At 42.3% G+C, this 13,450-nt stretch overlaps 1 protein-coding gene across 3 annotated transcripts in view; it reads left to right on the forward strand.

Moving 5' to 3' along the window:
* Positions 1–5,219: 5,219 nt before the first annotated feature.
* The window catches only part of PLCB1 (phospholipase C beta 1), a 622,850-nt gene continuing 614,619 nt past the window's right edge, over positions 5,220–13,450 (forward strand). Inside the window, exon 1 of one of the 3 annotated variants that reach the window (XM_054574043.1) lies at positions 5,220–5,580. In XM_054574043.1, the coding sequence (XP_054430018.1) occupies positions 5,482–5,580 (99 nt within the window). In that variant the 5' untranslated portion in view covers positions 5,220–5,481. The remainder of the gene's footprint in view (positions 5,581–13,450) is intronic. The other 2 variants (XM_054574044.1, XM_054574045.1) reach the window with 2 other exon arrangements.

Consider the following 13,450-nt stretch of genomic DNA (forward strand, 5'->3'; position numbering starts at 1 on the left):
ATAATACACTTTCATCATCATTATTCCTTATCTATTAACACTTTTGTATTAGGGTGTTATATTTCAGAATGGGTAGGAGACTTTCTCAATGACTCATAGCTAGTAATTGGTAGAAACGGCTGTTAGAAAGTTATGTCTGTTCACATCAGGGCCCCTGTCCTTTCCACTGTAGCAGGCCTGAAGAGAGCTGTGAACTGATGAGACTGGGCTACATATCACACAATCCGCTTTCTAGGGCAATTGGGAATATTTATATTATATTGTAGTTTAAAGTAGGGAGAAACTACTCAGATCCGAGTTAGATCTAGAAGTGCCTAGCATTGTGGTTAAGAGGTAAGTTCTAAAGTCAGAGGTCTCAATTGTGTGACTTTGAGCAGGTTAATTCACCTTTCTATGTTTGTATTATGATTAGTAAAATGGGAGATAATAACATTGTCCACCAGATTAGTGGAGAGTAACAATAAGGCTTAAACAATAAATACTTTTATTGCCTCACCTATCAGGAAGTCTCAAGGTGGTTTCAGAAGGTTAACAATCTAATGAAGAACTAAAGCTCTTTGCATCTTTCTGCTTGGATATTTTCTTTACACAGCAAGAAAGAGGGAGAAGAGGGGAGAGAGAGAAAGAAAGAGAGAGAAAGAGAGCGATGGAGAAAGTATTTCCCTGAAGCCCCATCTCCTTTATTGCACTGGCCAGATGTGGGTTCCTTAACTACCTCCTAAACCAATCATAGACAAAAGAGAATGAGATTCTATAATAATTGGTTTAGACCAATAGACCAGCAATTTTCAACCAATGTGCAGCAAGAATTTTTAAAACATGCAATAACTGACAGCTCTTTTCTCTTAGATTGTCAAATAAAAAAAAAAATGACAACAGCAAATGCAACAATAGCCATCCGGTGTGAATGTTCTGTCTGGAACTATAAATATGAGGTCTGTCCAGAAAAAGTCCAGCCATTATTAATGTGCGAATGGTTTGCGCAACATGGATGTAACCTGGCAGCCAAGGATAGTGGACTGGAATGTGCCTGTGTGAATAATAACTTCACTGTACTAGTCAGTGGGGGTGGTAGATGCCATTGAGTGAGCATGTGTAGCCATCGCATTCAAAATGACTGAACGAGTAGAGCAATGAATCTGCATCAAATTTTGCATTAAGCTTGAACATTCCTCCATAGGAACTGTTGGGATGATTCAGAAGGCCACAGCTATGGGCAACCGGTAATGGGCAGCTTCATCATGACAATGCACCCGCTTGTGCATCACATCTCCTGCAGGGTTTTTTTTGCGAAACATCGAGTCACCCAGGTGACTCAGCCCCCCTACAGGCCAGATTTGGTGTCCTGTGACCTCTGGCTTTTCCCAAAACTCAAGTCACCTTTAAATGGGAAGAGATTTCACACCATCAATGAGATTCAGGAAAATACGACAGGGCAGCTGATGGCTATTGGGAGAACTGTATGAGGTCCCAAGGTGCTTCCTTTGAAGGGGACTGAGACATCATTGTCCTATGTATAATGTTTCTTGTATCTTGTATATTCTTCAATAAATGTCTATTTTTCATATTATGTGGTTGGATACTTTCTGGACATGACCAATAAGATGTAACTCTATTATGTCACCTATAATGTAACTTATATAATAGAGTTATACCTTATTGGTCATGCTGCACAATAAGGTTATGTGTGATTGGTTAGTTCTTGGTACCAGAGATCCTTAAATACAAAAACAGGCACGAGATTTTTTAAAAAGTCACTTTGGAATAAAAAGAGTAGGTAATTGTTACTATTATTGCTTTTGTAAATCAATCACAATTACACCTATTTTTTTCACATTGGCAAAAATATATATTTTGGGGTTACCACAGAATTTTAGTAATTAGTCTATATTTGCCATGAAATGAAAATGTTTGAAAAATTGCTATAGTAGACCAATGATAAGTCATTCCCTGGGAAGAGGGAGGAGCCACCTTTACTCAGCACCATTGCCACCTGAACCAAATCAGAGTTTATTTTCATAAAAGAGAGGATGGGAGGGTGTTATGTTACTGAGTGTCTGGGAAGTACTTAGCTTAGTGCTCTGGCTTGGTGAGTACTTAGTTAATAAAGGTCAGTTTTGCCATCTCCCTGAGGCTGGCATTCCAGACGGCAATTCTCTGCTCTCATGAAAAACAGACCTTTCTATTGTTTTAAAACAGAGCAGAGCATTGAATTTGATGGATCATAGGCCTGGCACACATAATTTTGGATGTTCTTACAGGTCCCGTTGCACGGCAAAAATTCCCACACTTTAAAAATGTTTCTTTCTTGTATTCTTAACCAGAAGTAGGGAAAACAAGAGAGTTGAATGAAGCTACCTCAAGCCTCGTCCTACATTTTGAAAGGTTTTATCTCGCAGTCCTCTTAGATCAAACTGCATCCTTTTGCTGGCAAAAGAAGCTCTCACAGCCCATATTTGTCTTGAAGATGAACAATGTTCAGAATTATACAGCTTTAGTCTCCTTCTTACATTCTCATTCGCAGCAACAGCTGGTAAGAATCAAGAATACTATATGAGTTACTCAACGAGCTATTGCCACAAAAATGCTACGTAACAAATGACCCCGCATCTCTGTGTCATTCAACAATTAGCATTTATTCTCCTGCTCATAAGTCTGCAGGTTGGCTGAGTTCTAGCAGGCCTAGGATGGATTCTGTTATATTTGCATGCAAGCAGCAGATTGGGCCTAGGTCTGCCGCATGTCATTCCCTGAGATGTGTTTATCTCATGGCAATGACAAGAAATCCAGGAAGGTAAGCCAAACCTCACAAGCATATTTCAAGCCTTTTCTCATGACACATCTTCTAAATTCCCATTGACCTAAGCAAGTCATATTGTCCAACATCAATGGGATGAATAAATATACAGGGTGTCTAGTTGAATACTGCAAGGTCTCTTGGAAAAATGTGTGGATACAGACAGGGCAAGGAACATAGAACAATGATGCAATAAGCCCCCATGAAGAGGCTCAAATGACTTTTTCATTTAGCTGGAGCCCATTTCTCGTCCTCCAAATTCCTCTTCTAGAGGGCACATCCCTTTTCTGTCTTGCTTTCGTTAGCAACATTGGTGCATAAAACCTATTTGACCAATAATCTTTAGAGCAGATAACTGGGAGATTGTGGGGGAAAGAAAGAAAAGAAAAGGAAAGAGAAGAGAAAGAACACCTCTTGTAGAATCAGTTGTAAGGACAATTGGGAAGACCAGGAAGCCCGGAAGTAGAGTTTTGTTGCAGTCCTCTAGCATAAAGAAAAGCGATGTAAGAATGTTTCCTCCCGTGCTAGCAAGCCAAGGCTGCTGGTTAGGCCTATGGACAGTACACTCAGTTCTTAGTTTAGGGGCATGTGATCAAAATGAAAAAAGCAAGTTCTTAAAGAGATCATAGCTAGTATTTTCGAAGGACAAGGCAAGGGCCCCCAAAGAGCAGGAGTAAGGGGCTGTGTTAACCAGGTTATCCATGCTATTATCTATAGCTGGTGATCAAGAAATATTTTTTGAATGCATTGAAATATTTAATAGCCAATTTCCTCATCAGATTTTTGGTAACATTTTGACTGAATTTATAAACATTGGGTTTTGGAAGCTCCAGAGCACAGAACAGGGAGAAAAAAACACTTAAGAGAAAGGAACGTTTCTCTCATTATTTATTTTTGTTTCTTTTTGTTTTTAAAAATCAACTTTACTGTGATATAATTAACTTACAATAATTTTAGGCATATAGTTCTATGAGTTTTGACAAAGTACACACACATAATATAGAACATTTCTACCCACCCCTCCCAGAAATTCCCTGGTTCCCCTTCCGTATCAATTCCTGTGTACTCCTAGTCACAAGAAACCATGGACTTGCTTTCTGTCAACATATACTAATCTGCCTATTTTAAATTCCTCTAATGGAATCATGTAGTATGTATTCTAATGTGTCAAGCTTCTTTCACCTCATCCATGTTGTAGGATGTCCATTCCTTTTTCTTGTAAATAGTATTCCATTGTTTGGGCATACCACAATTTATTCATTCACCTGTTGATTGATATTTGTGGTTTCTAGTTTTGGCTACTATGAAGAAAGTGGTGAAAATTGCTGCACAAGCCTGTGTAAACATGTGTTTTCATTTCTCTTGGGCAAACACGTAGGAATAGGAGTTCTCGAGTTTATCATAAGCTAATGTTCAACTTTATAAGAAATTGTTCTCCAAAGTAGCTTTACCATTTCATATTCTCTCCAAAAATGGACAAGGTTTCCAGTTACTCCACATCCTCTCAAGCACTGGAATTAAGTCTTTTAAGTTTTAGACATTCTGATGGGGATATTCCTTTCTTTAAAAAAAAATTGAGAAATGTTTGTTGAATCAATGAAAACAAACATTTAGAATGTTTCTAAATTCTCCCTCCCTGCCTGCTGGCCGCCCCCCCCCCCCGCGTCCCGCCCCACGATGGGGCCTTGTTTCCCTGAGAAATAAAACCGTTGCTTCTCTGAGGATGGGCTTTCTATCTTAAAAGCACAACGTAACCGCTTGCCTAGGCTTCAAAACCAGCATGCTGCTAACTCTCAGGCGCAGAGAGATTTCCCCAAAGAGCTCTCACACCAAGCCTCTCAATTGCTCTCTTCTCTACTAATAAATAACAATTGTCTTTTCAAAAAGGTAGTTTGCGGCCAGTGCTGGAGAGCTCCAGCTAGAAGGGAAAACTGTGGGTTGACTCTCTAATCACTTCCGAAGGCTCCTCTTCCCACTAAATTTGGATCCAAACACATTCCCAGGGTCCCGCCCAAGTTCCCCAGGAAATCTCAGGCACAGTAGGCTGCTGGACACCCCCTGGCACCCCTACAACCCGGGCGTCGGGCATGCTCAGAGTGCGTGCCGGCGGCACAGGTTTTGACTGCAGTGGGGCCCAGGAGCCGAAAGGTGCCGCTGCGGCCCCGCTTCCCGGAGCCTGACCCAGTGCGCAGAGTTGTGCTGGAAGCCGCCGAGGGAAGGAGGGACCGAGCCGCGCGCGGGTGGCGGGGAAGGGTGGGGGTAGGAGGAGGGAGGAGGGAGAAGGGAGGAGGGAGATGAGGGGAGGCGAGCGTGTGTCACTCGCTTTCTCCCTCTGTGTATAGAGGATGTGCTGAATGGTGCGCTTGGAGGCGGCGGCGGCTCAGGAGCAGTATCCGGCGGCGGCTGGAAGCCTAGGCTGCCAAGCTCGGCTTCTCCTCGCCTTCCGAGGCTCCGCAACCACCGCGGGCGCCCGACCCCGCGTCCCGCCCGAGGCATGGCCGGGCGACTGGCCCCCGCGTGTCCCGCTTGCTGAGCCGCGCCGGAGGAGGTGTGGAGGCCAGGAGGCCGGGGGAGGCCGGCGGGGGAACAGAGTCGAGAGCCTCTGGAGCAGAGAGAGCAGCCCGTGCCCAGCGCCCCGTCCCTGCCGCGATCTTCCGGGCCGCCCGGAGCCCCGATGAGCCCAGATGGCCGGGGCTCAGCCCGGAGTGCACGCTTTGCAACTCAAGCCCGTGTGTGTGTCCGACAGCCTGAAGAAGGGCACCAAATTCGTCAAGTGGGATGATGTAAGTATTGGGGGACCGGCTCGGGGCGCTGGCGGGGGCACTGGGCAGGGCGGTGGGGCTGGCGGCGTGGGGGTGGGGCGAGGGGCGCGTTATGCAATGGGCACACCGTGAGCCTACAGGGGCGGCCTCGGGGGTACAGGTTGGTGACTGCCGAGGTGGGGAGGACAGAGCAGGGGCTTTGCGCGCGCTCCTGCGTTCTCGGAGCTTAGGAGTTGACATCCTTACTAGGTCTGGCAGGCGCCCCCTGAGGGTCTTCAATCTTTTGGGCCAGTAGAGTAGGAGTGCCAAGCTTTGCCTTGTGGCGGGTCCTGAGAGTTTGGAAAGTGGAGAGTGTGAAGTTGGGACTAGCTGGAAAGCGCTGGTGTGAACAAGACGCGCCCCTATTACCTCCTTGCCCTGTTTCAAGAAAGAACAGCCGCGAAGTCCGAAACTGTTTAAACCCTCTTAGCGCTTTCGTGGGAGCCGACGCGGCAGAGGACACCCCGGTCCAGCCGACAGGTGGTCGACGATGCCAAGCTACAGCTCCTGGCTCCGGAGTGAGGGGCCCCGAGAAGGGCTGGGGAGGACACACCTCGGGAAGGCTAGAGAGCAGGAGGGGCGTTGAGGGGTCGAGGAGGGCTCAGTGGGCCTGCAGATAAACGGGGAGGGCTAGTTTTTGAGAACTGAACGGGCTGCAGTCGTCAGCTTGAAATACGTCTGTGAAGACATTCTCCCACAATTTACCTGCATCTGTTGCCAGATGGGGCAGAGATCAGCCTCCTATCAGCAGGGTTTCACATGAGCCCTGGATCCTCGGACTTCAAGTTATTTACGTCCCCCTGCCCACCCCATGCCAGGGTTGCATTCAAACACTTAACTTAATCTTGCTGAAAACAAGAAAGTCATCAGATGGAGGACCTTACCATAGCAGTTTTGTGTCCTGGGGGTCATTCAAAAGGTTTGACAAGAACACAAATTGAGCTTCCAGAATCTAAGGAAATTTAGGTCCAAACGACTGAGACATTTCTTTAACCAGGAGGAATTATAGGAGAATGAGGCGTACTTCTTGTTGAAAAGGTTTTCCACCTAGTAAATTATAGCCTATTATCCTCCAGAGTATTTTTCTTTAATCTTCTTAAGCCATTTTCCAGTGTCTGAAAACAATTTAAATATTCCAGGTAGCGAATCCAATTACTTAGCCCAGTGGGTCTGTGTGTCTGTTTGGTCCAGTTGGAAGTGCAAATGGAACTTGGAGTAGAAGCCGCAGCTTCCTTGAAAGCTCATGCCAATTATTAAATGCTGTATACACGGATGTCAACATGCACCCTTTTACTGTGGGCTTTATACTTTTCTCCTTCTGTTCCAGTCTAATGACTGTATGTTTTTTGTAAATGGAATAGAATCTAAACAGTAAGTTTACACACAGATTAAATGCTTTGTTTGTGTCAGGGGAAAAACAAAACAATGCAGTTCAACCACAAAACAGTCTGGCCCGTGCTGAGATCCTTGAATATAGAGCTAATGTGATGATGGATTTACTGAGAAAGAGACTGAAGGGCAGGCAGATGAGAGAAGGAAATGGTGCAGAATAGAAAAAGGGTATTCCAGAATAAGCTCGGGATTTATTCCCAGTCATGATTTTAAACTGTATTTTAAGTAGTTCTCCGCAATGTCTTATTTGGAGGAAACTATCCATTGTCACTTTGGAAATGCAGGTCTTCTATGGAAACATATTTTGACACATCCAGGTAGATGGTTTTTATTATCTTTATTTCTGTCACATATATCTCTTCATCACCTACCCATGCCAGGGCCCAGGATAGATCCTGGGGTAGTAAGGAAAGCAGACAAAAGCCCAGTTAGGTAGAGGAGACAGATAATTATCAAGAACACTGCCTTCGATGGTGTGGTTCAGTGGATTGCGTGCTGGCCTGCGAACCAATGGGTTGCCAGTTCAATTCCCAGTCAGGGCACATTCCTGGGTTGTGGGCCAGGTCCCCAGTAGGGGGCACATGAGAGGCAACCACACATCGATGTTTTTCTTTTTCCTTCCCCTCTCTCTAAAAATAAATAAATAAAATCTTCAAAAAAGAAAAGGAACACCAATGATGTAGCGATGCAATCTGAGTGAGGCAGTGAGAGTAATGGAGAGGCCACTAGTCAGACACCACCTGAAGGTGAGAATTCCCTCTGAGCAATAGAATCTCTGACCTTTTATAGAGAAGGACCCAGACTGAACCCAGGAGTCAAGTTACCTGGAATATGGTGAACCATCCTGAAAGTTTCTTGGCTCTCTTGGCCTCCACAGTGATCTGTAGACTAAGAGGGACCCAGGCTTTCCTAGATTGCCTGTATTGTCCCCAGGCGTCACTCCTTTACTCTTCCCAGTTTATATTTGCCTTTCTCAAATCAAGCCAGTTTAGTTGATTTGGCTAATTATATTGCATTTTAATGAGACTCTATTAAAGACAAAAGAGAACTAAATCTTGAGTCCAAAACCTTGGGTTAACCTGTTGGTTCTTTTGCCAGTCAGCTGTGTGACTTTAGGTTTATCAGTTAAACTCTGAGAATCTTTGCTGCCTGTCCTGCAAGGCTGTGAGAATGTCGCATTTCATACCTAGTTCATCTAATAGTCTGGAGTAGCCAAGAGGATATGGTAGCACTTATAACACCTGAGTGAGCATCAGAAATGTCTGGAAGGCTGTGTAACAGATTTTTGATTCAGAAGGTCTGAGGTGGGACCTGAGGATCTGCTTTTCTCATTAGGTCTAGTGAGATTGATGCTGCTGGTCAGAACCACACTTTGAAACCACTGGGGTAAGAGTTGTGAAGGAATTTGAAAAGTGTGATAGATAACACAATCTTCTTGGTCTGTGTAAGTGTTCATTGGTTGGGGAATTTTACTTTATCTCTTTGTTTGCATTTTGAGAAAGTCATCCAGTTGCTACCTAAGAGGTAGAAAAACCTTAGTGACAGAATCCTGGACAATCTTTTCTCTGATGCTCAGGCTGGCTTATCTCACATTTTTACATTTCTTTTGAATTTCTTATATGCAATGAAACATTTTCAGCATTTTCACTTGCTTCTAGTGGGTTGTAAGAAAGGGGAAGGAAAGAAGATTTTTGAGAGACTGTCTAGTCTTTCTGTCTTTGAGAAGGGGAGGCCTTTTGACCCTCTCTTTGGAAAATATCTGCTGTCCTCTGCCCCAGGGGTATCTCACATCTGCTTGTCTAGAAGAAAAGTAAATGCTGGAAATAACTTTCAAATTCCTCCAGAATCTCATCTCACTTACACATTGAAGAACTGTGCTCTCTGGTCTTTAGCAGGAAGGCTGGGTGAACTCATGAAACAGATTCTCAATAGCCCATCAGAAAGCGTAATGGTACATTTGAAAATGATGAGTTTGGGGCTATTTAGTATTATAAAGAGATTATCTCTTGTTTCTAGAGTGGTTAAAGCACTATAGTTACCTGTCCCATTGTCCTAACCACCCTCTGGAATGGAGGATGCTACTCAGATGTTGCAGTGCCCTGAGTAGTCTGTTGGCTGCCTACCAATGTCATGGTGAGACTGTGGTAGTCAGAAACTTTGACATAGGCACTAACCCATCACAACAGACAGCAGGTGGGTAATGGAGCTTGAGCAGCGTTCTGGAGATAGGCAAAAACCTATTGCACCAGGGCCAGCTATTAACCTTTCCTGTGCCTAATCATACAGAGGTCTGGGAGTCCCCAAGTTCTATGGGGCCGTGTGGAAGTATTTCATTGAACAGCAAGGCCAAAGCTTATCCTCCAGAGCTTGGTCAGCCACTGAAGGACTGACCTGCCGTGTCTACCTGTTTCACCAGTGATATCAAAGGATGCCACTTGATTCTTGCCTTTATTTTGCATTTGAATATTATTGGGCTCTGGTGACAGGAGGTGGGTGTATGGGACTGTGGCCATTACGGGAGAGTTCTGGTGAGGTGCACAGTGGAGGGGTTACTTTCTCCAGCTCAGTGAAGGGAGCTTGGGAGACTCTGAGCCTGGCCTCTCTCACTCCTGGTATTTGGCCTTCCTCTGTATGAGAAAGCATGTAGAGGGCAAGAAGAAGGACACAACCATGTAGTAGACCTCCCAATCCCTGATTTGCCCTGTATAACATCTGAGGACCCTGTCTCTTTGTTCCACAACCTTTGGGGGCACAGAAGACTTCTCATTTTTTTTGTTCCTTCTTTTTCTCCACTTTTGCCCTCCAAATTCAGATATCACTGTGGGTAGGTTACTACATGCATCTCAACCTTGGTTTCCTCATCCATAATGGGAGGACTGTAATATTTCCTGCCCCACAGAAGAGCTATTAAGGTTGAGTGAGTTGAAGGCATATGCGTTACTTTGTGTAATGCCTGACATAAAGGAAACCCTCAATAAAATACGTTTTGAAAAGTTGCTATCTCCCCAATAAAGGACCATGAATTTTTATCAAAGTGGTCAATATGTGTCAACGATGATTTTATTCTGTAAGTGGGTAGATCCAGACCTTCCTTCTACTTCCTTTAAGGTATGCTTTGATTTTCATATTTTTATATTTTAAAAGGAAAAAATTCAGTTTTTTATTTTTTAAAAAAATTCAGGTGTTTGAGAGAAAATGAATCCATGTAAAAAGTCAGTTTACAAAGCATCCCAAAATTTTATTTCCACTTAAGTTTCTTTAAAATAAAATCACACACACACACACACACACAGGGTAGGTACACAGGTATGATTCCTGGAAGGAGGAAACAGTTAAACAAAACTCTTGTATTTAGTAAGCATATATATATATGTATATATATATAGTCATAAAAATAATCTTACATCATACAACCTGTCTTGCAAGCATAATCTAACATTCAAAATTTACAATTGCTAAACTGGATCAGTTGTTTGAGAAGGCTGAGGAAACCCAGAGGTGTGGATTTGCATTAATGCCCCATGGATTTAAAACAAGTAACTCCCTTCTCTCTCTCCACCACTGCCCCCCAACACACAGCTAAAACAGGTTAATAATAATAATAATAATAATAATAATAATAATAAACATGCTAGTATAGTGCACATTTCTCAGCATCCTACACAAAAGCTTAATTAGAACTTTCGCACTGCATAGAATCTGCAGTGGCAGTTTCCAAAATGATGAGATGATGCAGACAAGATTGATGAGGGAACAGAGGGGAAGGCTTGATGAGGTGAGCATTCAGCAGAATTCGCTTTGGAAAGATTATGGGGAACAGGGAAGAAATAGCTCAGGTTGGATCCGGATGGGGCCCCCACAGGTTTTAGAGTGGAAGGCTGCTGGCAGGTGCCCTCTAAAATGCCACTGAATATACCCAAATATGTCCATTTTTCATTTCCAAAGAGATGTCGTGAATTTCTCATTGACAGTAATACTGTAACCCAAGTGTGAGAATATTATTTTTCCAAATAAAATTCTTTTAAGCTTTTTATCAGAGTGTAACATGCGCTCAGTATTGTAAAACACGCAAACCTTGTGTCCAGTTGAACTTGTTTTCACAAAATGACCCTTCCCACAGAGGCAGCACCAGATCAAGAAGCAGCACTGCCGGCCCCTGGCTTCCAGAGTGCTCCCTCTCAGGCCCTGCACCTGCCTCCCACCCCGCCGTGGGAAACGGTCGTCCCGACTTACACCTCCATAGATGAATTTTGCCTGTTTCTTGATCTAATAAAGCTATTTTTATTTCAAGTGAAAACAAAACAAAACAAACCCTCTTTGGCCTAGAGCATTTTTATTATTGCGGAATGAACCCTCTTGAACAGTATCAACCGAACTGACTAATCTGTTTAGATGAGATTTGATTTGGTCCTTCTCTGCCCTAAGGTGAAGTGTGGGAAGTGAGGCAGGTGTAATGAATGCTCCAAAGGAGGAAAGAGTTAAAGCTCTGTGCAGTGCCTAGGCCGTTATTGGCATAGCAAAGCAAACCAGTAGAGTGCTGTTTCTGCAGTACATTTTTCTCTCATAGATTTTCTCTGTTATCTTGCCTGACTTATAGCCTCCCCTGTGGTTCATTGAGATAATTTGCTCTGGATATTAGCATATCTCAAATACTTCCCTCAAAAGTTTAACCTATCAATAAATAGTTTCAAACTTTGTTTACCTAAATGACGTTTAAATGGAACAGGAACACTTTGCTTTTTTATGTTGAACTTAATAACCTGTAGTTAAATATACTTTTTTTTTAATAATCACAATTGTTTTAAGTTATCAAGGAGTGCTAGCAGAAAATGGAATGGGATTGATTGTGAATTTTTGACTAACACTATGTTTCTCTTCTAAATAACAAGTCCTTGGTAACTGAAAACATTAGTTTTCTTGATGTTTGAGTTAATGTTAGGTTCTTGCAGCCTTTTCAGATTATGTCGTAAATTCCATCTGCTCAGACAGATTTCGTAATGCTCCCTGCCTCCGTCTACGCCGCCGTGCCTGATCCCCGAATTAGAGCCACGTGTCTCTGTGCATCAGCAGGGAAGGAAACATAGATGAGACATACTTCTGAGATCAGTTATACATGAGATGCTAAGGAAGCCATCAATTTCTATAAGAATTAACTGAAATAACAGAAAGAGAGGATCAGAATTTTTAAAAGTCTTTCTGATTCTCCTGTGATATCTTTAAGGTCTGTTATTTGATTTTATGCATATTATCTTCACATATTAATTTCAATTTTTGGAAATTAAGAACATTGCATTCTGAACAAATGCTTAGGTATATGTATTAATTGATGTCAACTAAATCTATACATTTATCAAGAAACTAAATTATTGTGAGTGGGGAAGCGGATGATTACATAAAATAAGAAAAATATTTAATATTAATATTAAAATAAAATAATAAAATATTTAATATTAAAATAGAATTTAAAACCATTCTACATATGTTTTTCAATACAAGAGCTCTTTTAGTTCACAATATTTGTTTAATGTTTTGTTTCTTTTTATTGCATTGAAGTTTTATGAGCAAGTTTGGGGAAAATGGATTAATTAGCAAGGAAAACACTTTTACCTGAACTAATCATGGTGGATATAAATATATAACATTGATACCTGGGAGATTAAGAGATTATTTTTCAGTTAAGAAAAATCAGATTTTCTTAGGGACTTGTTTATGGATTGAAAAAGGGAAAGTTAATTTGATTCATTGTATACAAGAGGCCATATGAGCTCAAAAAGGAGATGTAAGACCACAGGGCAAGTCAGCAAGTGGTTTAGTAGATTTAAAAAGAAAAACGAAGGATGTGAACCACGAAGCTTTCTCAGGTGTGCTGCCTTCGACATGGTTGAATCCTCCTTAGCATCCGTTCCCATATCCTTTCAGTGGGCGCTTATATTGGGTTGACCAAAAAATCCATTTAGGTTTTTTCCATAAAATAAAAGACACATTTTTCATTTTCACCAATAATTTTATTGATTTGGATATTTTGAGTATGTCAGCTATCTCCCACTGTTGGCTCCTAGAGGCTAGAGGCCAGAGGTGCTGCTAAAACATCTTCCAATACACATGACAGCCCCACAGCAAAGAATTATTTGGCCAAAATGTCAGCAGTACAAGAAACTTTGCAAACCACTTTCGACATGTTTGATTTTTCACAGCATCTTCTCTATACACTGCACATCTGTCTTTGTGTTTTAGTTGCATTTTTACCTTTCTTGAAATAATAAAGTATGATATGCCAAAAATGTTGCATCTTTTCTTCCATCTTCAATATTAAAATGGCTGTACAAAAATTCACCAATTTTGATAATTTTGTTTTGAATTCAGGCTGATATGACAGCTGTCACAATACAACCTAAGAAAATTGTTTCGAAAGAAGTTAAAGACAACTAAGCACTACCAGAGCCATCATATGGAAGACACT

The sequence above is a fragment of the Pteronotus mesoamericanus genome, unplaced genomic scaffold (genome assembly GCF_021234165.1).
Source record: "Pteronotus mesoamericanus isolate MK-2021 breed Mesoamerican mustached bat unplaced genomic scaffold, CSHL_Meso_final contig_25, whole genome shotgun sequence".
Classification (NCBI taxonomy): domain Eukaryota; kingdom Metazoa; phylum Chordata; class Mammalia; order Chiroptera; family Mormoopidae; genus Pteronotus; species Pteronotus mesoamericanus.